The 27139-nt window shown below is 33.9% G+C and overlaps 1 protein-coding gene across 1 annotated transcript in view; it reads right to left on the bottom strand.

The window, feature by feature from the left end:
• SNTG1 (syntrophin gamma 1) overlaps window positions 1-27139 on the bottom strand; it is a 383856-nt gene that overhangs the window by 156168 nt on the left and 200549 nt on the right. The window contains exon 11 of the mRNA XM_059392846.1: window positions 12075-12113. Within this exon, the coding sequence (XP_059248829.1) occupies window positions 12075-12113 (39 nt within the window). The remainder of the gene's footprint in view (window positions 1-12074; window positions 12114-27139) is intronic.

Raw genomic sequence — 27139 nt, 5'->3', positions numbered from 1 at the left:
TGCCACAATCTCTTCACACTGATTTATAAGCTAGTTGCTTTTATAAGAATTCATTTATAGGGAAATACTCATTTTGAGGAGGATTCTCCTTTAAATCATAGAATGTCATGAAATTTTATCACCGAGTATTACAAAATGGACTGAAACAGTAACAGGTTCACTATCACCAGATTATCTGACTGTTTTATTGTCAACAACTATAAGTTTTCTTTCCTGTTGAAAAGAATCTGGGTTTTGAAATCCAAAATAAAACAAATTGCCAATCTCTAGTAGAATATTTTGCTTAAAAATGACACACAGGAGTTGCACAGGTGGCTCAGTCAGTTTACACATGTGTCTTCAGGTCAGGTCATGATCCTGGGGTACTGGGGTCAAGCCTTGCTTCAGGCTTCTTTCTCAGGGGGGAGTCTGCTTCTTCCTCTCTGTCTACCCCTCCTCCCACTTGTGCTCTTTCTCTCTCAAATAAATAAATAAAACCTTTAAAAAAAAGGATTAAAAATGACATTCAGATGCACACATTTCAGTAAAGCTAAATAAGTGAAAGGAATACACAAATCTTACTTAGGCTACCTGGTTTTAAATGATGCCTGGAGCAAGACCAGACAATGAGTAGGGCTGAGCAGACAGGGTGCGCTGGGAATGTGAGCTGCCACTTTCAGGGTCCCTGTGTTGCTGGAGAAGAGGCACACTGGGACTAGACCAAGTTAAAGTGCCACAAAACTGACTTACCAATATTCAGCTGTTTTTCTTGAATACAGGCACACCTCATTTTATTTTGCTTCGCTTTATCATGTTTTGTTTTGCCACATTTTTTTTTAAACAAATCGAAGGTTTACAGCAACCCTATCTTGAGCAAGTCTATCAGCGCCAATTGCTCAACTGGTCTGTCAAATTTTGGTAGTGCTTGCAATATTTTAAACATTTTCATTATTTGTTATATTTGCTATGGTGATCTGTGATCAATGACATTTGATGTTCCTATGGTAATTATTTGGAGCTTCCATAGACTGTCCCCAAACAAGATGGAGAACTCAATCAATAAATCTCATTTGTGGGGATGCTGGGGTCTCATTCACTTAAGCATCAGCCTTTGGCTCAGGTCATGATCTTAGGGTTCAGGGATTGAGCCCCACATTGGACTCCCTGCTCAGTGAGGAGCCTGCTTCTCCCTCTCCCTCTGCTGCTCCCTCCTGCTTGTGCTCTTTCACTCTCACTTTCTCTCAAATAAATAATAAATAAATAAAACCTTTAAAAAATATATATTATTTGTGTTCTGACTACTCCAATGACCAGGGCTATTCCCCCATCTTTCTCCCTCTTCTCCAGTGTTTCTATACCCTGAAACACAACAACATTGAAATTAGACCAATTAATAAATCTACAATGCTTCTAAGAGTTCAGGTGAAAGGAAAAATCACACATCTCTCACTTTAAATCGAATGTCAGAAATGAGTAACCTTAGTGAGGAAGGCTTTTCAAAAGCTGATATAGGCCGAAAGCTAGGCCACTTGTGCCAAATAGCCAACTTGTTAATGCAAAGGAACAGTTCTTGGAGGAAATTGAAAGTGCCACTCTAGTAAACACAGGAATGATAAGAAAGTGAAACAGCCTTATTGCTGTTATAGAGAAAGTTGTAATTATCTGAACAGATGATCAAACCAGCCACAACACTCCATTAAGCCAAATCTTTATCCAGAGTAAGGCCCTAATTTTCTGCAGTTCTATGGAGTGAGAAAGGTAAGCATACTGTCTGAAGCTAGCAGAGGATCCATGAGGCTTAAGAGGCCATCTCCATCATATAAAAATGCCAAGGTGAAGCAGCAAGTGCTGATGTAGAAGCTGCAACAAGTTATCTAGAAGAACTAGCTAAGATAATTAATGAAGGTGCCTACACAAAGCAACAGGTTTTCAGTGTAGGTGACACAATATTCTACTGGAAGAATTATCCATCTAGTACTTTCATAGCTAGACAGAAGTCAATGCCTTGCTTCAAAGCTTCAAAGGACAGTCTGACTCTCCTGTTAGGGGCTAATGCAGCTGGTGACTTTAAGCTGAAGCCAAAGCTTATTTACCATTTTGAAAATCCTAGGGCCCTTCATAATTACACTAACTCTGTAATGGTACCTCAGTACAATGTACTGACCAAAGAGCTTAAACATGTGCTAGCAACAGACTTTGGGGGAGAGGATGATATATGTCCTTGAAGTTGAACAGCTGGGAACCCCAGGCCAGCTCAGGGGGGAACCTGCTTCTTTTTTCTGTTATCTCTCCTTCCTCAAAGATCACCTGTAGTTAATTAAATGATGCCTTTAAATGTGTTTACTCAACCACAAATCCTATACTGCTTGATCAGACATATCCTGCTTATCTACAATCTCCATCGCCTCCTTTGTTGACTGTTATCTTGTATCTAATAAATACAGGACTGAGGAGTTGTTCGGAATAACAGTCTTCTCAACTGCCTACCCCTGTCTCTTTCTCTAGCTGACTGGTTTGTGCAATTGGGAAGCAGCATAAATCTTTATTTTTCAACCTGTGCTCTATTAGTGAAACAACAAAAGCTGGATGACAGCACTTCTGTTTATAACATGGTTTACTGAACAATTTACACCCACTGTTGAGAACTACTGCTCAGGAAAAAAATATTCCTTTCAAAGTATTACTGTTCATTGACAATGCATCTGGTCACCCAAGAGCTCTGAGGGAGAAGTACAATGAGATTAATGTTGTTAGTATGCCTGCTAACACAACAACCATTCTGTAGCCCTTGGGTCAATGAGTAATTTTAACTTTTCAAGTCTTATTACTTAAGAACACAATTCAAAAGGCTATAGCTGCTACAGACAGTGATTCCTTTGAAGGATCTGGGCACAGTAATTGAAAACCTTCTTTAAAAAATTGACCATTCCAGATGCCATTAAAAACATTTGTGATTCATGGAAAGAGGTAAGCTATCAAATTAAGTAGAGTTTAGAAGAAGTTGATTCCAACTGTCATGGATGACTTTGAGGGGTTCCAGACTTCATGGAGGTAGTAACTACAGATGGAGTGGAAATAGCAAAAAAAATTAGAATGAGAAGTGGAGTCTGCAGGTGTGACTGAATTGCTGCAATCTTGTGACCAAACTAGAATGGATGAAGAATTGCTTCTTATGGTTGAGTAAAGAAAGTGGTTTTATGAAATAGAATCTACTTTTGATGAGGATGCTGTGAAATTTGTTGAAAAATAAGAAAGGATTTAGAGTATTACATAAACTTAGTTGATAAAGTAGTGTGGTGGGGTGTTGTGAGGATTGACTCCAATTTTGAACAAAGTTCAACTGTGGGTGAAATCCTGTTCAGTAGCATTTCACACACATGAACATCACATATAACAATAAATAAATAAATAAATAAATAAATAAATAAATAAATCAAATCATGCATGAAAGGAAGAACCAATTGATGCATCAAACTTCACTGTTGTCTTATTTTGAGAACCTACTACAGTCACCCCAACATTTAGCAAACATCCCCTCCTGATAAGTCAGCAACCATCAAAATTGAGGCAAGATCCCTCCACCAGCAAAAAGATTTTGGGTTACTGAAAACTCAGATGATAGTTCACATTTTTAGCAATATTTTTTTTTTTAAATAGACAGGATGCTGCATACTTAATAGATTGCAGTGGCACTTTCATATGAGCTGGGAAACAAGAAATTCATTTGACTCACTATATTGTGATATTCACTTTATACTGGTGGTCTGGAACTGGACCTGCAATATTTTCTAAGGATGCCTGTAAATACTCCCTGGATTCAGCAAACCTTTGGTGAATTTTCAAAGTTGTGAAAAATTTATTGGGACCATTTCTGCAGTTTTTTGGTTGCTTTTATAGAAAAGCAAAGTTTTGGAGATCATTACTCCTCTATCTTCTTTGACGCTATGCCAAAAATGGATTTTTGAAGAGTTTTTTTAATTTCTTACCTCTCCCAACACAATTAGAGACAATTGGTCACTTTTCTCTCTGTTGTCACCAGCATTCTATAAATTCTATAGCTCTTTCTAGAATAATATATCCCAATTATTATAGCTAGACAAAATGAATCCCTCTATAAAATAAACTACCTAAGGTAATATTTTATTTTGAAACAATATAATATTTATTTATTCAAACTATTATAATATTCCATTGTATAGACATGACACTGAATGTCCATTCACTTGTTGGAATTTGAGCTGTGTCCAGTTTGGGGCTATAAACATATAAAGCTCCTATGAACATTTATCAACAAACAGGAGTGGACTAGCTGGATCACATGGTAGGCATAGATTTAACTTTTTAGTAACCACCAGACTCTTCAAAGTGTTTGTGCCATTTATTTTAAGGATTTTATTTATTTAATTGACAGAGAGAGATCACAAGTAGGCAGAGAGGCAGGAAGAGAAGCAGGCAGGTGGGGGGGGGGAGCAGGCTCCCTGCTGAGAAGAGACCCTGAGACCATGACCTGAGCCGAAGGCAGAGGTTTAAACCCACTGAGCCACCTAGGCGGTCCTGTTTGTGCCATTTTATATTCCTACCAGCTGTATATAGCAATTCCAATTTCTCCTTGCCAATACTTAGCAAGACCAGTTATAATTAACCATTCCAGTGTATATGTAGTGGTATTTCATTGTGTTTTTAATTTGCATTTTCTTTATGGCTTATGAGGTTGAGTTTTTTTCATGTGCTTATTTGATATTTGGGTACATCTTTGGTGAACTGTCTATTCAAATCTTGGCACATTTTCTTTTTTTGAGTTATTTTCTAACTATTCACTTTTCAGTTGTTAAAAATATATTCTGGATGTAAATTCTTTATTAGATATAAAATTCACAGGTATTTTCTTCTAGTCTATACCTTGTATTTTTCTTTAAGAGTCTTTTTTGAAAAAAGGAAGCTTTAAATTTTGAGGAAGACTCAGATTTAATCTCCTTTGTTATTTAAAGACATTCCCAAAGATCTTTACCTTGAGGTCTCTCCCAGAAGGATGATTGATATGTACAGCACTGTTTTAGGAGCTAAGAGTAGAACAAGAAATAATACCTTTATCTTCTGGAGTTTACAGTTGAGTTTGGGGTGGGAGGAGGAAGATGGGTTAACAGAGAATACCACAAAATGTGATAAATGCAGTAAGAAAGAAATGCTCAGGGTCTTATAAAAACTTGTTGTTTAACTGTCAAAGTAAAAACTTAAATTTTCTAGACATAAACAGTGGATCGTTTTTTACTTTTTTTAACCTTTAAATTAAAAAAAATATATATTTCTAAGTACAATAGAAATCCTATGAGCCACAAAAGTGCTTTTTGCTGGGGCACCTGGATGGCTTTGTTAGTTAAGTGTCCAACTCTTGATTTTGGCTCAGGGTATGATCTCAGGGTTGTGAAATCAAATCCCTTGTCAGGCTCTACACTTGGTGTGGAGCCTGGTTAAGATTCACTCTCTCCCTCTCTCTCTGCCCCTACATACTTTTTTTTTTTTGCTAACTTAGGCCACACAGAAATACAAGGGGTAAATGTCCTTCATGTATTGAGAATGCAGTACTAACAAAAAAATAGGAAGAAAATAGAAACATATTCAAAATTTGAAGGCGGACACTTAAAAATATAAACTGATGTCACATAAAGATGCTCAACCTGACACATCTTAGAAATACATCTTAAATGGCAAGCACATAAATTTTCCAATTATTCCAATAGTAAAGACCAAAGCCAAAAGAAGTCAAATAAATAAGGTAGTCTGAGCTGATCTCTATATGCAGAATTAGAAAATAGAATTTGTATCAGGAACAATGGAGCTAATACACACCTGAGCTCAAGACAAAACTAAACAAAATGCAATTCCTTGTTGCAGGAACTGAATAGGGAACTTAAATCAACAAAATGAGTGGAAATTGATAAGAGAGGGTTCTCCAGGGAAAGGCATAAGACTTAAGCACAGGAACTTGGGAATGGAACCCTCCCAACGGGAAGGAGACTGGGCTGTAATACTTCTCAGATTCGACACCTTTACCTGATTCTTACATAACTCCTCAAGATTTTTTTTTTTTAATTCTGTAATAATAACATGTGTATGTATCTTTCCAACTAATTTATTAAAACACAGTGGCTTATTCTGTTCCCTATTCTTCTCTTCACTATTACCACTTAATAAACTTTCTTGGATGGCCTTCTATACTAGTACCAACAGAACTAGTTTATCTTTTTAATGGTTACAAATTATTCCACTGATGGATATTGAGTTTGTTTCAGATCCTTTGTTGGTGTGATTTCATTTCTATTTAATCCATGTTCAGGAGTTAGTTTAGTTCTTTAATCTGAAGACTCACAGAAACTCAGCCATGTCTCTCTTAATACATTGACCTTATACATTTTCTCCAGTATTTCTGAAGTTTCTTTTTTTTTTTCAGTTTCTCATTCTAAAATTCATATATTACATTAACTTTTATTTTTTTTACCCTTTTCTGTGTGTGTTGTATTCTGATTACATTCCCTTTCAGTTCATCTTCATCTATTCTATTATTCAATTGGTTAATTGATTTTAATTTTAATGCTCACTTCAGCAGCACACATACTGATTTTAATTTTAAATATGCTCTTTTGAACTACAGAACACTCATGAAAGAAATTGAAGAAGACACAAAAAGATGGAAGACCATTCCATGCTCTTGGATCGGAAGAATAAGCATTGTTAAAATGTCTATACTGCCTAGAGCAATCTATACTTTTAATGCTATTCTGATCAAAATTCCACCAGTATTCTTCAAATAGCTGGAGCAAATAATATTAAAATTTGTATGGAATCAGAAGAGACCCTGAATCACTAAAGAAATGTTGAAAAACAAAAATAAAAGGGGGGGGGCATCACGTTGCCTGATTTCAAGCTTTACTACAAAGCTGTGATCACCAAGACAGCATGGTACTGGCATAAAAACAGACACATAGACCAGTGGAACAGAGTAGAGAGCTCAGATATGGACCCTCAACTCTATGGGCAAATAATCTTTGACAAAACAGCAAAAAAATATACAGTGGAAAAAAGACAGTCTCTTCAATAAATGGTGCTGGGAAAACTGGGCAGCTATATGTAGAAGAATGAAACTTGACCATTCTCTTACACCGTACACAAAGATAAACTCAAAATGGATAAAAGACCTCAATGTGAGACAGGAATCCATCAGAATCCTAGAGGAGAACATAGGCAGTAATCTCTTCGATATCAGCCACAGCAACTTCTTTCAAGTTATGTCTCCAAAGGCAAAGGAAACAAAAGCGAAGATGAACTTTTGGGACTTCATCAAAATCAAAAGCTTCTGCACAGCCAAGTAAACAGTCAAGAAAACAAAGAGGCAACCCACGGAATGGGAGAAGATATTTGCAAATAACAGTACAGACAAAAGGTTGATATCCAGGATCTACAATGAACTTCTCAAACTCAACACACACAAAACAGACAATCATATCAAAAAATGGGCAGAAGATATGGACAGACACTTCTCCAATAAAGACATACGAATGGTTATCAGACACATGAAAAAATGTTCATCATCACCTGCCATCAGGGAGATTCAAATTAAAACTACATTGAGATACCACCTCACACCAGTTAGAATGGCCAAAATTAGCAAGACAGGAAACAACATGTGTTGGAGGGGATGTGGAGAAAGGGGAACCCTCTTGTACTGTTGTTGGGAATGCAAGTTGGTGCAGCCTCTTTGGAGAACAGTGTGGAGATTCCTCAAGAAATTAAAAATAGAACTTCCCTATGACCCTGCCATTGCACTCCTGGGTATTTACCCCAAAGATACAGATGTAGTGAAAAGAAGGGCCATCTGTACCCCAATGTTTATAGCAGCAATGGCCATGGTCGCCGAACTGTGGAATGAACCAAGATGCCCTTCAACGGACGAATGGATAAGGAAGATGTGGTCCATGTACACTATAGAGTATTATGCCTCCATTAGAAAGGACGAATACCCAACTTTTGTAGCAACATGGACGGGACTGGAAGAGATTATGCTGAGTGAAATAAGTCAAGCAGAGAGAGTAAATTATCATATGGTTTCACTTATTTGTGGAGCATAACAAATAGCATGGAGGACATGGGGAGTTAGAGAGGAGAAGGAAGTTGGGAGAAATTGGAAGGGAAGGTGAACCATGAGAGACTATGGACTCTGAAAAACAATCTGAGGGGTTTGAAGGGGTGGTGGTGGGAAGTTGGGGTACCAGGTGGTGGGTATTATAGAGGGCACGGATTGCATGGAGCACTGGGTGTGGTACAAAAAAATGAATACTGTTACACTGAAAATAAAAAATAAATCAAAATAAATAAATAAATAAATATGCTCTTTTAAAAAATTTTAACTCCTATTTGATTCTTCTGAAAATCCATATATTTTAACACCATATCCTGTTCTTGACTTATAATTTTTAATCCTTTACTTAAAGAGCACATGATAATTTAAAATAGTTTTGGATTTTGGGGGGGGGGAAGCCTGGGTGGCTCAGTCACTTAAATGTCCACTTTTGATTTCGGCATCGATCATGATTCAGAGTCATGAGATTAAGCCCCACATCAGTTCTGTGCTGAGCATGGAACATGTTTAAACTTTTCTCTCCCTCTGGTCTCCATGCCTCAAAAAATGATTTTGAATTTTTTAATCTCTAAATTATGGTTTCCCCTATAGTGGTCTATTTAATCAATAATTTAACATTTGGATTTAAATCTTTCATGAGAGTAATTTACTGAAAGTCTCATGCATCCTGGTTTGTGGAGTGTCCCTACAGAGCTAAATTCTAACACTGGCCCATTAGACAATAGTAATATCCTCCAATCTCCTTTATGTTTTATTTTATTCTAATTTGTTCTGGTTGGGGGTAGCTGTGCCATATGATAGCACAAATTCAAAACTGAATCCCATAGGAAGCAGAAGACTTCTGTTCAAGTGGGTGGCATCTTTTATTTTATTTATTTATTTATTTATTTTCAGACATAGAGCATCGGGGATATGAAGGGGCTTGATTTTCATTAATAACACTTGACGATTTTGACATATTCCTAAATTATTCAATCAAAAACATATGTATAAATCTGTATATTTATAATCAAAGCTTCAGAAAACTTTACATGAAAATCAAGTTAGAAAAAATTTGATATTAAAGCAACACAATGTTGTTTAGTCCAAGAGTCCTGTTTGAATGCTAAATCTGGAGAAGAAATGAGATTATATGTGTTTTCAGATATTTATTCATTAAAGTAACTCACATTTTATTAAATAGGGAATGTACCTTGGTCTCCGAATGCATTGCTATCAAATTATGCAGGCAAGTTTTCCAATGGTGTGGAAATATGAATATTGAACTATAAACAAATCCTATATCCTGGATGTCTTCATTTCCATGATGGAAAATAGTAAGGTAAAAATCTATTAACTCTTGCTTTCAGTTGTTAAAATGCCAAAAAGAATTCATTATGATTTTTAAAAATGTGAGACGCTAAGAGATTTCAAATAAAATTTTGGTATAATAATATTAAAAAGCTAGAAAATAAAAAGCTATGGATGCTAATACTTACTTACATTTATTATATGTGTGTGGGTTGGAATAGTAAACAGTTCTTATTATTTACTCTATATTTAAGTTTTTTCAGATTCTTATTTACTTTACTATTATTCAAAACCTAGATAAATTAAGAGGTGGCAAAGAATCCTGCAGGTTATTGAAGGGAAAATGTAGGAAGTGTCAAATGTAGCTGTCATCATAAATAAAGAATACTGTGGGGTTATTACAATTATGAAATATTTATAGCAACATAAATTACATTAATTACTAATACTTCTTCACATGTCGAGGTTAGAAAGGGCAAGGAAGGTTGGTAACATAGATATTGGAGTCATTCTTAAAGAAAGATTCATCATTCATATTTTTGGCAAGAATTTCATAAATGAGCAAATCTACATTTTTATGTATCCGACAATAAAATGACTATGTTTACTGAAGGGCATTACAACCTTCCTCAAAGGCTGATGCTCCTTTCTATTTTAATAATTTCTCATTAATGAATTTTCCATCCACTATAGCTCTATACAATTGTTAAACTATATTTCCTATGTAACATCCTACTAGGATCAGAAGCATCTGGAATGGAATGGGAGTCACAATGGATTTTCCGAAGGATCATCACAGAACTAGTGTATCAGTAGCTCTAGGATAGAGCCCTGATCTCTGCACCACAAACAAAGGCATGAGACATAACCACAGTGGAATGTGATGAGACACACAGCACATATATCTCTCTAACTTCTACATCCACCTAAGATATCAGCATGACTCAGGTGTGAGGACCTGAGGCTAGGAAATGGGGTATGCCTATGGCTGGAAAGACATAGTTCACAGCTTTGTAGACATACTGAGCTATCCAGATTTATTTTCACTAGTATTTCAGTCACCCATAACTTTGTGGGCTAGTATGGGCTAGTGGCACCATTAATAATATAATTTATGCAATAATATAAATTATTTATTCTAAAAAGAAAATTTAAAATTTTAACACATTAATGGTAATAATGGCATATATATCAAGTATTTCACATTTGTTATTTAATCTTCAAAAATAAACATGTAAGGTAGTTGCACTTTAAAAATATTACCAATGAAGGAACTGAGGTTTAGATGATAAAAGTAACTTAGTTTTCATAAGAGAGTTATTTAAAATTTTTATCATTGAAATTAATTTGTAACTTGTCTACCATTTATAAATAGATAGTTTAGATGTTTAGATCTTGATCAATTTTTACACATTGAGGCTGATGTCAAGGGTAAGAAATGCATGGCTGGCCTTTGCTTCTCTATCATCACACAAACCTCACACACTGCTGACTTGAGTGAGTCCAAAACTGAGCCTATACTTACTTTCCTCATTCAAACAAATGTTTTTATAATGTTTATGAGGCAAAGTAAAAGTTAAGCTCAGCTTAATAAAATTATAAGTAGAATTATTATTTTCTATAATCAATTATTTTATTCTATAATCAATAGTCTAATAAATCAACTAGATTCTTGGCTAGATTAATCAGACACCACTTTCATTCTACACAGGCATTTAGATTCATGTAAAATACCTTCACCTAATTTTGAAAATTCCTTCTAACTTTTAGATCAATTAAACATAGATCTCCTATACAAAAATAGTGATTTGAAGGAGTACATGGCCACCAATGCTCCTAGCAGCAGTGTCTAAAATAGCCAAACTATGGAAAGAGCCCTATGTCCATTAATGGGTGAATGGATAAAGAAGATATGGGGGGGGTTGTGTACTATGAAATATTACTCAACCATCAAAAGGAATGAAATTTTGCCATTTGCAACAATGTGGATGGAACTAGAGTGTATATGCTAAATGAAATAAGTCAGTCAGAGAAAGATGAATACCATATGATTTCACTCAAACGTGGAATTTAAGAAACAAAACAGATGAAGATAGGAGAAGGGAAGAAAAAATAAAATGAGATAAAAATGGAGAGAGACAAACTCTTGACTATAGGGAACAAACTAAGGTTTGCTAGGTCAGGAGATGGGGTGACTGGGTGAAAGACATTACGGAGGACACTTGATTTAATGAGCACTGAGGGTTTTAAGCAACTGATGAATTACTAGATTCTATCCCTGAAATAAATAATACATTATATGTTAATTAACTTGAATTAAAATTAAAAAAATTGGTTTCCCACATGTTAAGATACAGTCAAACTATCTTATGGAAATAGCTCTCTTAGGTCTTCAATATTATATTTAAATAAATATATGTTTTTTGTTGAAAATAGTTTTGACTTAGTTTACTTAGATAAAATATTTTTTAAAACTGCTTTTAATATGATTAGAGAAACAGATATATCACATAATATTAAAGAAATCTAATAAAGTATGTATTTTCCTGGAGAGCAAATGATAGTGCCAATTATTACCATGTAAATATTAAGTGCAATCAAGATTATTTTCTATAATAGATACAATGAAAAAAATGCATGATATGTCTCTCCAAGTACTTTTCAATCTTACCTGCTGGTTTACAGGAAAATTTCTGTTGATTTTTTTAATCTGCAACAATAAATAAATAATAAATGTGAGAACAATAAACATAAAGTTACACGAGAGCTACCAAATTTTAGAAGAATCTATTTTAAGTGAGTTAATATATACTGATATTCTAAATTGACATATTAAAATCACTGCATGTCAAACACTAATTACAATGTTTTTGAAATTTTGATTATCAAAAGTAATCCAAATTTGACATGTAAACATTTTGAAAGATTTTCATCTAACAATTTTCTCATTTATGAGAAATGAAAAGCCTCTGCTTCCATATAATGTTAAATGACAATCTATGGAAAATATAGAGTAACTTTTTGTAGTTTATTTTTTCAGTTTGAAATATTATATTAAATGTATTTTAACACTGAAGAGAATAGGAGAAATATAATACTCCAACACTAAAAGATAAAGTATGTGTGTCAAAATATTTTCACTCAGTACCCTAAATAAAGTATAACATTTACTTTAAGATAATTTAATGATTAACATTTCAAAACAACTTAAAATAAATCTTCAGAGAAAGGATTTACTCTTTCATATAAACAAATTTCAAAATCCAACTGAAAAATGAATATCATATTTAGACAAATGACCTTATAACACACAAAGTCTTTGTTCAACAGAATCTTTACTCATTAAATCAATTTTTATTTTTCATTGATTTTCTGGAGAACTTAAAGACTGCTAACTCTGTGCAGTATAACCATACACTACCCTAATCACAGACTGTTTCCACTTAGAAATTGTTTTATTGAATTATTTTATTTTTCCTTCTTTGTTAGTTTTGTTTCCTTTTGTCTTACTGACAAATGTGTAAATAACAGGAAATTTAATTGATATGATGCATAAAATTAGAGAATCATTAAATTGTGTGCAAGAAAATACTTTCTGGCAAACTGTGTGTCATTTAAAATATATAAAAAAAAACTTTAGAAGATTTATATGATTTCAGCAGGTACATGTACAAAAAACATATATCTTTCTTATACTGCTATAGTAATTGCAAAATAGTTCTTGCTTTGATGAGGAATCTATTTAAGAAACCTCTAAAACTATTGGCATCTTAAACTAAAATCAGTATAGTCTAGAGACATGGACAGAAAAAACGGCTTCCTAAACACCTTTTCTTAATCAATAAAAAAAAAAATTCATATTGAATCTTTTGTGGAACTATGCTTCTTGCTAGTTCTTATGGATTATTATAAAAAATTGTAAAATTCTAGCTATATTTTGTATGGACCCTTGTCTTCCAGCATGAACTATCTAGCTCGAAGTGCTGAAACATGAAAACAAAAGTCATTCCAAGCTGAGACAATAGCATAATGAGACTAGTTTTCAGAATCTGAAGAGTCCAAGTGGCTTCAGTGTGGAATGAACTTAAGTGCAACACAGGAGCCACAATGTAGATGCATAATAACATTGTAAAGTTTTGCAGTCATAGAGACCTGCGTTTGAAATTCAGCTGTAACTGTTGTTAAATATCATTAGACAGTTATTAATTATTTTGTGTCTAATCTCCATCTTTTGTAAAATGTCCTTAACAATATTAATCACATGTATTTGTTGGAAAAACTAATGAAAAAATAAATATCATGAAGTTAGAGCTTAATAAGTGATGACTATTATTAATATAATAAATAATAATATATAAAACTAATATAAAAGAAGTTAGGATTTCCTTTGAAGACAATGATAATGTGCATATGTATGTATGTATATATGTATGTATGTATTTGAGACAGAGAGAGAGGGAGGGAAAAAGAGCAAAAGCAGAGGGAGTATCAGGCAGAGGGAGATGGAGAAGCAGGCTTCATGCTGAGCAGGGAGCTCCATGTGATGTAGGACTCAATCCAAGGACCCTGAGATCATGGCCAGAGCTGAAGGCAGACGCTTAACTGACTGAGCACCCAGGCATTCCAACAATGAGAATGCTTTAAAGAAGCTAAGCAAAGATGTCTTTTGCAAATGCCTTTCAGTTTTCTTGGCAACTTTAGGGTTTATATATGCAAGTACCAAATGAGTGACAACCATATGTGAACCAGGCTGGGTTCCAGAATATAGGTTGCCCACCATTTACCTCCAGAGAATCATTTGCAGGCATGCCACAGTCAGAGGAATAAGGAATTAGTTGAAGTCTCCTCAGATGTGAAAGTCTTTATCAGTTGGAAACAGTATGCCTATTTAACATTTACAAGCATATTCTAGGAAACCTAAATTATAAATAAACACTCAACATAGAAAATGCTAAATGCTAGAAGTACTTTGTTTTAAATTACTCATTTAGTAGTTAAAAGAAATCATATCAATAAAATAGCTTGATAAGATAAAAGTATTGGAAACATTAATGACAATTTAACCTTATTTTTAAAAATAAAGCTATATGTTGTATGGTTGAAATAATGTTTGATTTATTAAAAGTAATAAAATATCAAACTATAATATATTCTTAAATGTACTCATAGAGCAAAGTTTTAAAAACTGTCTTCTTTTGGCAACAATATTAATTCCAAATAATGGAAATCCTAAATTCTCTGCATAATTTTAGACTGCTCTTCAAATAAGGAAAGTTAAAATTTGTTCAAAAGATGCTTTTGTTAGAAACCAATGTTAATAATGTGTTATCAGAACCAGTAATTTGTATTATGCAAAGCTGAAAAATCAATATAATATTGAACAAAAAGAGTCAGTGTCTGAACATGAAGGCTTGAAGAGACAAAAGTACATAATTACAGATACATCAAACTAGCTCTTTATGGAGCGGGATTACTTAAACTATTAATCCCAAAGATGTAAAGGAAGCAGAGTATGATTTTGACCATGATTGCCTAACATGTCATTCTATAAGAACCTTAAGTGACATTGACAACTATCAAATAAAGTGCATTCAGATGAAGGAAATCCATGTTAAAGATTTTATTCCAAAAGAGAAAGACAAATCTGTAAACACTGGATGTTTTAACATCATGTTGATTTAAGCTAAGAATTTGGAATATAATTAATGTCTATGTGGAAGTATAAGAGGATACAATTTGCATTGTGTATTTTTTTCATGACCCCCTCACATCTTGATAAAAATAGGAAGAATTCTTGAATCAGTACTCACAAAGTAATGATAAGGAGAAAGATGGAAGAATGGAGGGAGAGAGGAAAGGAAGAAGGAAAGGAGAGAAGAATAAACAAATCTCTCAAGCAGATGACTTTTATTTATGTAGATATTCTACCTTGAAGATGAATACAGAATTAGAATTTATGTTGAAACCTTAAGGAAAGATACTTACCTCAAAGACAACAAAGTTTTTCTATAAATAATTTTTAATCACATACCTCTTTGTAAATCTGATAAAAATTATGTGGCCTCTTCTAGAAGATTCATAGATGCTTTAAAACTTCATAGAGAGTTCCAGAAAAGAAGGAAAATTAATTTAATGGCTAAAGAAACAAAGTTGATTTGGCCTTCCATCAGGTAGTAAAACGTGATGGTCCTGTAGAAAAGATAACTACAACAAAATGAGCTGAGACTGAGAGTGCTATGGAAAGTGGAACAATATTGATGCCAATATTGTTGCCTCCACCTCCAAAGGTGGAGGATTTGCATGTCCAAGAAGTTTTATGCCACAGTTATTCACAAACATGTGAATTGATTTAATGACTTCTACATATTTGAAAGACGATGCCTAGATTCAGGATGGTGTGACCTACTCGAAGGAAACAAAATCTAGGTGATGATAATTTCTTATTTTATTTGAGAACATAAGTTTTATAAAAGTATGGTATGAAATTCAAATATTTAAAAATCAAATATCAACTTATTTTTGTTTTATTGTGCAATTGTATGATAAGGCCCAATTCAGTGGGTAATTTCTGGAATTAGCTTTGATTCCTAAGTTGCTGAAGTCACTTTGAGAATGGAAATTCTACCTTCTCCTATCTTTTAGTTCCCACAATATGTGATTTTAGTTTTGCAAATGACATAAAATTCATGGCTGAGGTTAAACAAATGGCATTTCTTTGTGTAGTACCTACTAACAATGACATTCAATAAAAATTGTTATTCAAAATCAAACCTATGCTATCATATATGCTTAAATAAGCTCTTTCAGATTTGTTCAAGAAAACAAAATATAGTACTTTAATTTCTATTTTTTCTAGAATAACACTGGAACATTTCCTTCTAAATAAAAAAAAAGGCAGTACTTCAAAATAAATGGGAGAGACAGATATTTTCAGGTTTACAGCACAAACACATGCATCATTTATAGCATACAATGTTTTTACAATGCAGACAATCCATGGAGAGCTGCAAAGATTTCCTAGTTAATCTGTGTTCATATGGCCTAACTAGGGAATGTATTGAGTAATTTTAAATTGAGATAAACAGATAGGTACCTGAACAAATTTTTTCATTAAAATAGGTGAAAGGACCAAAAGAAAACAAATGAATCCTTTTAAAGTTACCATGCTATGAAAAAGAAAGTTGATATTTCTTCATAAACCTCTAGGCTTAGAAATAGCAGAATTAAGATCTAAAATAGTGCCCCATTATAAATGGCCTTCTTTAAATTTCTTTCTTTCCATATCACTTAGCATTGTGAAATACTGTTTATTTTATGTTTTGTATTATGATCTGCTTGCTCCCCCCTTTAGAGAAATTTCAGACTTTTGTTTTATTCCATATATTACTTCTTACATGAAAAAGATTGTCTAGGTCTTAGTGGGTATTCAATCAATGTTTGCTGAACAGATGAAAAGACAGGATATCTCAAAACAAAGAATCAAATTCTCTGAGGTTAACTTAGTATTGAAAGCAAATTACTTCTAAAGAAAATAAATTTCTAGATTATTAACTTTGAATGTCTATAGGAATTCTAATGGTTTCAAAACATGGAGTTAATACTATACATGAGAGTTGGAAGGAATGCTTGAGGATTAATAGCAAGTTCTCATCTCCCAGGAAGAATAATTTCCAGTTTGAGACAAAAGCATGGAGAGAGAGATAAAGAGAGGAGGGGATAGGTTGGGGCATGGGAGGCCAAGTTTTGAGGAAGTAGACATAGAAAGCACAAATTAGTTTGTGACATCCCAGTGGAGAGCTTTGGACTCTCTTCTTCAATTCCATAGAATCCTGTTATTAAGCATGGCTTCAAAATGATAGAATAGCTATAGCTAGAGGAAGTGTTTTAATCTGAAGAACAGAATCCAAGATTTCTCATGAGTGCTAGGTTGATGAGAAAATAATAGCAGTGCTGGAAGACAAAAGGGAGCTTCATGACATGTGAGCTGAAGAGACTGGTAGGATCACACACAACGGGAAGTGCGTCAGGGACAAAGCATGACATTCAGAGTGCATGGTACGGACTGCACAGAAGAGTTTCCAGAGACTAATGCTGAAGTGATACATTATTCCTGAAGGGAAAAGGGGAGGAAAGGGAGAAGAGGAGACCCGGAATTTTAGTATTTACCCAAAAAAGACTGAATTATAATTTTGAAGTGGCTAAGATACTAAGAATCTCCAACATTGAGTTTACTGCATCAGTAAAAATGGCATATTGAGTACCGTGAGATTTAAATAGACTTCTGTTAAAAAAATATTTTATGGCACCTGAGCACAGTGCTTAGCCAGTAAATTATTGTCGTACCTCTCAGTAGGATTTCCTATCATCTGCTTTTCTTGACTTTTAAAAGTGACCTGCATACATTTATTTATAGAGGGGATTTGGGAATTTCTTTCTCCAATTTCTCATTGTAACAAAAAAGGACATCACAGATGAAGGTTCACATTTCTATAATTTTATATGTTCTTGATAAAAGGGAGATTAATAAAAACAATAACCTAAAATGCTTATACCACACTTCTAAGACGCTATTTTAAAAATTCAAATCTCAAATTGGTAGAATGAAATACCATGCAAGTCCCTCCGTGATCTTGTCCCTGCCTCTCTTGGGGATCACCTGTATACTAGGACTCTGTCTATATGGAACTCCTGGATACAAACCTGGTGCCTTCTCTCACATACCCTCTCCCTGTCACATCACCTGCTAGCTTGTGCATGCACATTTTCTCTCCTGTCCCTTTCCCTCTATGACCCATCCTCACTCCCTCTCTTTTCTTTTCTTTTTCACCTGGCAGGATTCTAGTCGTCTGTGTGTGCGTGTGTGTGTGCGTGTGTGTGTGTGTGTGTTTACCTATGGTGCACAAAAATTAAACAGCTTTTAAGTTCATCCTGAATATGGTATAGTCTAGTTCTGTCTGACACCAAAGGCTGTGGTGTTATATTACATAATCAAGAACCATAAGCACCATAAAAATTTTTCTGAAAACTCTACTGGAATTGGTCAGTAGCTTTCTCTTTAGTATTCCCTGTGGCTCTAATTCATACATTGTTCTCATTCAATGTGCTTACTGACTTCTACATCACCATAACCCTTAATTGCACTGCCTTTATCTTCCCTTAGCTTAGCAGTGTGTCCAACTAACTAACAAGTATTACCAATCACCATTAACTATCTTGTGGGGAATATCGCATGCTTCTGCTACCTTCTCAAGCTCATTGACAATCCTAGATCTGAATCAAAATAATGCCAGTGTTCCTTCTGTTGGTGGTACTCTGAAGCTTATCGCCAGGGCTTGCCGTGAGGCTTTCATTTGTGATGTGAAAATATGTAACTTCTTGAACTAGGTTCTGATTGAATCTTCTTTCTTAGTATAATCTTATAACTACACTTATGACAGAGACTTGTAACCTATTGAAGGAACCCCATTTTTCAACTTTGCCAATGATTTCTACATGAGTAAAATTAACAGAAAGGCTAAAAATAATGGAAATCACTATATTAATATTTATTTTGGACTTATGATAGAAGTTGGTATTAGGAACTGACACTTGCTCTGCCAAAATATAACATGTTTTTTTAACTTTATCAGAAATTCTGGAAATTTAATTTTTATGACAAATTTCAACATGTAAATTTCAATATTTACTTTAAATTTCAAAGACAGTGAGGACTACATACAAAAACCTATTTGTAAGCCAGGTATGATTTATGGAAACACATCTAAGGAATGATTATTAAAGAAGGAAAATAATTTAGTCTCATAAATAGATATGCAAAATTATTTTTTAAAATGCAATTCCAATCTTTATAAAAGAATGGTAAAGGAAATAGAATAAGTAAAATAAGAAAATAATAATCTTTTTACATTATATAGAATCATTTATTTCAAATTAATAAATATCATGATAAGAATTAAACATATGAAATTGATTTAACAAAAAATAATCCTTATCATTATTATTTAACAGTGGCATTAAAAATTATAGCCCAGATAATATGGGGAAAAACAGAACGGAAAATGTGACTATTAAAAAGAGCAGAATGCATATGTCATTATTGCATAAAAAAATCCAAGATAATTAGACAAAAATGACTTAGATTTTAAGGTGTATGAATACCATGTATGTTTATCCAAATCAGTAGTCTTCTTCAGCTTGGAAAAAAATAAATACAGAAATGGAACAAAATGCTTTTGATGAACCTAAGAAGAATAAAATTCATAACAATTAACTTGATATGAAATAGGTAGATTATGTAAATCCATTCCTGAGTGTCAAATCTCTTCCAAATTAAAATTTCTGGTGATATTATTTAAATACAACTGTATTTAGACTTCTATGGGTCCATCAGGAATAAATGGTCAAATATACTGGAGGGTATTTAAGGTTAATCTCCAAGGCTATTCAAATGCATTTAGAATTTTAAGAGCATGTAGAATTACAGTAATTAAAACAGGGTTTTGCCACTGCAAAATTAAATGAGCCAATGACTTTTAGCGGATAATTAATTGAATAAAAAATGCTGAATAATAAATGTACTAATAAAATATAATATGTAAATAAAATATAATAATAAAAATAATTGAATCTAAAATGTGTATACTGAGTTAATGATAAAGTTGCATTTTAAGTTTTAACAGAGAGCAATAGTGGAGCAAGTGGTTAATTACTTCAAGAACAATGGATCACCCACTAGCCTATGCAGTCCATATTTAATGAGACATATTTAAGAAAGAAAGCAAAACTATTAGGCTCCTAAATAGAATGAGAAAGCATGAAGCACAACTTCCTCCCTGTTGATAACAACTAGAAGGGAGCTGTGAACTGACTAAAAGCATTTGTTTGAAGGCATGTGAGAACACCTGCTGTCACAAGGGTGTGCATAGGTAAGGTCTAAGACAGATGAGCACACAGTGGTGAGCTGGCCTTCTGAAAACACTGGACTGGCACTGGAAGAGTGTGAGAAGCATAATTTTCCCAGACAGAGAAATAAGCAGAGAATGTATTTTACTCATAGGATAATATTGGCAGCATTTTTGATGTGTAGGGCTTTGAACACAAAATTGGTTTTCACCTCAAGGTATTTGCTGAGTTCTGAATTGAGGCAGGATGAAAGGTTAAAAATATTAATCTGAAAATTATGCAAAAGAAGACAACAGTTTTAGAAATTTGCTATGCTGAGAGTTAAGCAAAGAGAATTCAGAGTCAGCTAAGGAGAGCTCCCAGGAATAGACTGTACTCTCAGCTCAAAGGCCTGATGGGCTATAGCACTGAGAAAGGGGAAAAAAAAAAAGAAAGAAGTAAACAAAGTAAACAGAATCCTACAAACTTTCAACCCAGCCTTGATCCAACTGATATGAGTAAGACATATTCTTGGTTTGCAAACTAAAAAAAGTTCATTATTATTTTATTATTTTTCTAGATACTTATATTAAGGTATAACCAGCAGTGTCTTAACTGATTAATATGTATGCCCCAAAAATCCATAGTGCACTATTATTTAATGATATATTTTAAATTATTTATATGTTACGTAATAACATCCATTTATTAATTATCATACATGCAAAATTAAGACCCTATTAGTCCATTAGAAGTAAGTAATCTCAAAATATAATTAGTATCATGGGAAAATGTTCATGATTAAATCTTAATTGAACAAAGAATAATATCATCTACACAGGAGAATGGTAATTTTATTTTATATATGTGAACAGAAATACACATATTTTAATGCATATATAGTAATAAGTTAATAAAAACACTAGCAATATATATGCTATTACTACAATAAATGTTCATGTTATTTTCTTCTGCACTTTAATAAAAATCTAAAATTAAAAACAAATGAGAGGACATTTTAAAATACATTTTTCTACCAACACTAATACTTCAAATGGCAAATGAGGTTTTGTATTTGATTTTCTAGAAAACAATTGGCCCAAGAAATATAAAAGTCAAGTAATATAGATACACTCTTGCAGAAAGAGGATTTTTGAATAGACTTTTTTAAGGGGAAGAATAATTAAATAGCCAACATGAGAAGAATCATGTTACAGATGAAATGAAACAGAAAAGAAAGTTATTTTCTAGATCTTATAATTTCTAAAAATTTTACTTGCTGCATACCATCTACATAATTTTATAGATATTAAATAATGTCAGAAAAATGATGCATTCTATTTTATCAAACGTCTTCAACATTTATTCTCTCTTCTTCTTTTATTCTATTACATAAGGGGTCGTTTTTCCCTTGTAAGAATCTTTGGTAATGATGAAGTCTTAAATTTTTAGAGAAATAAATATTTTGAAGCTCTATTACATGCAAGAATATATTCCTATAGTATTCAAAGTTTAAGTTCAGTAGTACTGAATTTAAAGATTTTCATTTCATTAAAGACTTTTCATTTTAAAAACATTTAAATTTAACTGTAAATTAAAATTAAAATTGAAAATACATTTAAATACAGTTAAATTCATAAGAACTTTGAATTTTAAGTTTGAGATTGTTTCAAAAAGGTAGGAGGACAAGTATAAGTCATCAAATGCTTACATTACAAATTTTTTCAGATGAATTTCTTATACTAAAGAAATGAAAATAATCATGGTAAATCAACTACTTTAATTTACCCAACATCAAAAATGAACATTGCTAAAATAAATATTATGAACTGTACTTTAAAGAATAATATTCACTTTGACTAAATGCTGGGGAAGATGATAAATATGTGTCTTCCTTTTTCTTTGACAACATTTCACAAATGTTAATGATGGGAACTCCCTAAAGGAAGCTTAATTATTGCAGCAGATTTGTTCAATTGAATTAAGAGTAATAATACACAACTGGCTCTAATAAAGATAAGTTTGGAACTAATTGATTAAAAATAAACCTTGTTGTAATAGGGCTGTCCACCTTTTATCACTCTTTTTAAACATTTTATTTTATTTCATTTTTTTTTCAGTGTTCCGAAATTCATTGTTTATGCACCACACTCAGGGTTTCATGCAATACGTGCCTTCCTTAATAGCACCAGGTTCACCCCACCCCCCACCCTACCAAAACACTCAGTTTGTTTCTCAGAATCCACAGTCTCTCATGGTTTTGTCTATTCCTCCGATTTCCCCCAACTCACTTCTCTTCTCCTTCTCCCAATGGCTTCCATATTATTTCTTATGCTCCACAAATATGTGAAATCATATGATAATTGACTCTTTCTGCTTGACTTATTTCTCCTCAGCATAATCACTTCCAGTCCCATCCATGTGGATACAAAAGTTGGGTATTCATCCTTTCTGATAAAGGGATAATACTCCATTGTATATATGGACCATATTTTCTTTATCTGTTCATCCATTGAAGGACATCTTGGTTATTTCCACAGTTTGGTGACTGTGGCCATTGTTACTATTAACACTGGGGTACAGGAGGCCCTTCTTTTCATGACATCTGTATCCTGGGGGTAAATACCTAGTAGTGCAATTGCAGGGTCATAGGGTAGCTCTATTTTTAACTTCTTAAGGAATCTCCACAGTGTTTTCCAAAGTGGCTGCACCAACTTGCATTCCTACCAACAGTGTAGGAGGGTTACCCTTTCTCCACATCCTCTCCAACACACATTATTTCCTGTCTTGTTAATTTTGGCCATTCTAACTGGTGTAGGGTGGTATCTCAATGTGGTTTTGATTTGAATCTCCCTGATGGCTAATGATAGAGAACATTTTTTCATGTGTCTGTTAGCCATTTGTATGTCTTCTTTGGAGAAGTGTCTGTTCATGTCTTCTGTCCATTTTTTGACATGATTATCTGTTTTGTGAGTGTTGAGTTTGAGGAGTTTTTTATAGATCTTGGATATCAGCCCTTTGTCTGTACTGTTATTTGCAAATATCTTCTCCCATTCTGTGGGTTGTGTCTTTGTTTTATTGACTGTTTCCTTTGCTGTGCAGAAGCTTTTGATCTTGATGAAGTCCCAAAAGTTCATTTTTGCTTTTGTTTCCTTTGCCTTTGGAGACATATCTTGAAAGAAGTTGCTGTGGCCAATGTCAAAGAGGTTAATGCCTATGTTCTCCTCTGGAATTCTGATAGATTCCTGCCTCATGTTGAGGTCTTTTCTCCATTTCGATTTTATCTTTGTGTATGGTGTAGGAGAATGGTTGAGTTTCTTTCTTCTGCACATAGCTGTCCAATTTTCCCAGCACCCCATTTATTGAAGAGACTGTCTTCTTTCCACTGTATATTTTTTTTCCTGCTTTGTTGAAGATTATTTGACCATAAAGTTGAAGGTTCATATTTGGGCTTTCCACTCTGTTCCACTGGTCTATGTGTCTGTTTTTGTGCCAGTACCATGCTATCTCAGTGATCACAGCTTTGTAGTAAAGCTTGAAATCAGCCAAAGTGATGCCCCCAGTTTTGTTTTTCTTTTTCAACATTTCCTTAGCAATCTGGGGTCTCTTCTAGTTCCATACAAATTTTAGCATTGTTTGTTCTAGCTCTTTGAAAAATGCCAGTAGGATTTTGATGGGCATCACACTTATTTTTTTAATCCCTTAATTTTGTATATGAACTTTTAGCATAATCAATTTGTATCTAGAAACTAAAGTAGTAATATCCCCTTGTGACTATCTTTTGAGGCCTAAAAAGAAATACAATAGAATATTCAAATATCCCTTTTAAAATTTTCTTCCCTCCTACCTTTAATGTCTTTGGTGATAGTTTTCCCTACTCAAATGTTTGAAGATCAGTGAATATCTTATATTAAAAACCTTTATCCAAGTATTATTAATTTTTTTTTATTTTTATGCCTCAAAAACAAGTCAATTTTGGTGGCTGGAGTTGTGTGTTCTCAGAATGGATCCTCTAGGACCCTGCTAACAAAGTATATTTTCCCAGGAAAATCAATTTTGAAGATTTACCCAAGCAAATCATTCTTATGGAAGCAAGAAACAGTCCTCCAATTTCCTTAAAGATTTGTGGCCAATATTATTTAACAGATGTGTGAGGACAAAGAGAGATCTTCATTCTATAGCTATAAATCCACCTGATGGCTAATGATATTAGTTTGTGGGCACATAAGGCAATATATCCATTCTGAACGTGCTGATAAAACTCTACCTTTACCATGTAGAGGGAAGAATCAAAAAATGATTTTTGCCTCAGGAGCCCACATTTCAGCTCATATTTTTCATCCTCCCCCCACCCACCAGGATATGGATTCTATGCCATTGCTACCTTGGTTACTTCCTATCCCTGCAGATATAATTTTAAAAGTGCACCATGTTACTTTTAAAAACATATCTACTAACAGTAAATCAATGTTTCTGGATGATTCTATATTATACACAAAGGAGTATTCTTAAACTTTATTTTTCCTAGTACAAGAATTTTTCAATTCCACCTGTCATCATCTTCAAGATTAGCATATATATGATAAATACTATATACATACTTCACATGATTATCTATATCTGTGTGTGTGTGTGTGTGTGTGTGTATATATATGTATATATATATATATATATATTCTATCTAATTTTACTGTGAATTAAAAGCCTAGTAGCTGATAGTAGGTTGCAGCCATTTATACTTGCATATGTTTATTCATTCAGAGCTGACTTATTCTTTCTTCCATGAGTTCACTAAACCTCAGAAAGGACTGTATGTCAGACATCAAATGAATGCCAAGGATATAGGATTCCTACCCTCAGAAATCATCTGTTATAGCTGGCAAAACAAACATGGAACAAATAATTCTGAGTTTTGGAATGAGTGTTAGAACAGGTAGTGTAAGACACTATTAAAGTAAAAAAGAGGGAAAAACTGACTGCAGGGTAGTGTGCCTCCACCATGTAGGAACTATGGGTTTCAGGAAGTAATGAACCTATTTTTTAATATGTCAGTATTAATCATAGGTGAAGAAATTAGTTTTTTACCATCGCTAAGTTATTAAGCAGGACTCTTAATGAAGAAAATGCAATGTTTATACATAATAATTCAGACTCAATCCTCAGGAAATGTTTGTAGCCACCTCTGCACTCTAGTCAGCTGTCTTCAGCTTTTAAGCTCCATTGTAGAATAAGGGGTCTTTTAAGATGCATTCAATTGAGCAACTGCAAACTCAAAATGATTTCTTGCATAATTTCCTAACGGCCCTTCATCTACCTACGCAGCACACTTCATTTACACTTTTCTTCCATATTGCACTGCTACTAGGCAAGAACGTATTCCCCATGGAACACTTAGTACCATATAATGAACGTTTAGAGGGAAAATGTATTTCTTTAGTCTTGCTTCCCTAGAAATATAGACTGAGGAAGTTATATGTGTTAAACCTTCATTGAGGGAGAATGTTCAATCCCAAGGAAGCAAGAGCGAAAGGTAAAAGGAAGCAAGGCAGAACAGCAGAAGGCAAATACATGGTGGTAAGTTGCCTGAGTCACTGAGCTGGCAATAGCTTCTCCATGAACCATTGTTGGTGTTCAGCCAAGTGTGTACACCTATAGAGCTTTATGCAACTACTGCATTTCCAAATAATTCACCTATTGGAGAAAGGCAAATAATTTGTTAGCTAGTTCCTTTTGGCCCTTTGTCTCTTGTTGGATAATATATGTCCATGGGGATCAGTTTGCCTGTTCTTTCTGAATTGTCATTAGTGTGGGGGCAGCAGGTGGGCCCAGTAGGATTGGCTCCTGCCACTATGGCATGATGAAGGCCATCTTGAAGTCTAGTCCTAGGCACTGCAGGTGGCTAGAATGGTGGGTGTGTTAAGCTGAGGTCCCCTGGGAAGTTCCTGTGGCTCTAAAACTGGAGAACATTAAGATTTGGAAATGCTCTGCCCAGAAAGAAAGGCAAAAGAATGAGTCCTACTGGGTGAGGGGAAAGAAGTGAAGCTGGCAGAGCTGGCTGGATCAAGGGTGGCACATAAATTCTGTCCAGTAACACTGTCCCATTTTATAATGATTACATTATTCAGCTAACATCAAAGTAGACGTTTTGGGTTGTACAAATGAAAATCAGCTAATATTGTTCAACATAAAAAATTTAGGAGCTTTAAGTTTTAGCAGTTTTCCAAGATACAAAGTGGGTTATTTTACTGAGATCTCTCCTGACCTAACATGCCAAAATAAACTCTAATTGTGAAAAAAGCAAGAATATGATGGCTAAAAATATGCATACAGTGTAAGGTCCAAACTTGCCCTTGGTTTTATTCTGATTTAAATTACTGACTCTGCAGTTTGATTTCACTCTCTATAACCCATTTTTAGTTGACACCTGCATGTCTGATGTTCATATTTTTGTGCATGAGGAAAAACAATGTAGAAAACAACAACACACTAGGACTAAAAAGTACATCTAAGGACTCAGAAATGTCAGCAGCTATAAAAAGGAAGAAAAAGTCTACTTAAGTGACACCCATGCTTGTCAGAACCACACTCTGCAAACTCTGATCACAGCGCTTAGTTCATTGTCAGTAAATCTTCTTTGTGCTCGGCTTTATTTTGTCATGACTTTCAATTCACCTACAAGCTTTGTCAAGCCTTTTCAATGTGGCAGACATAATAGTTTTTCCTTTAGCTTTTCACAACCAACATCTTGAAGGAAAAAATATATTCTATTTTTTCAACCTGCAAGTGTTTGCCATCTAATATTGCAGATCTCTATGAATTAAACATATGACTCCAGAATAAATTTGTTTTCACTTC

The sequence above is a fragment of the Mustela nigripes genome, chromosome 3, assembly GCF_022355385.1.
Source record: "Mustela nigripes isolate SB6536 chromosome 3, MUSNIG.SB6536, whole genome shotgun sequence".
NCBI classification, from domain to species: Eukaryota; Metazoa; Chordata; class Mammalia; order Carnivora; family Mustelidae; genus Mustela; species Mustela nigripes.
Note: the sequence above shows the minus strand (reverse complement) of the source record. Positions and strands in the feature narration are given on the sequence as shown.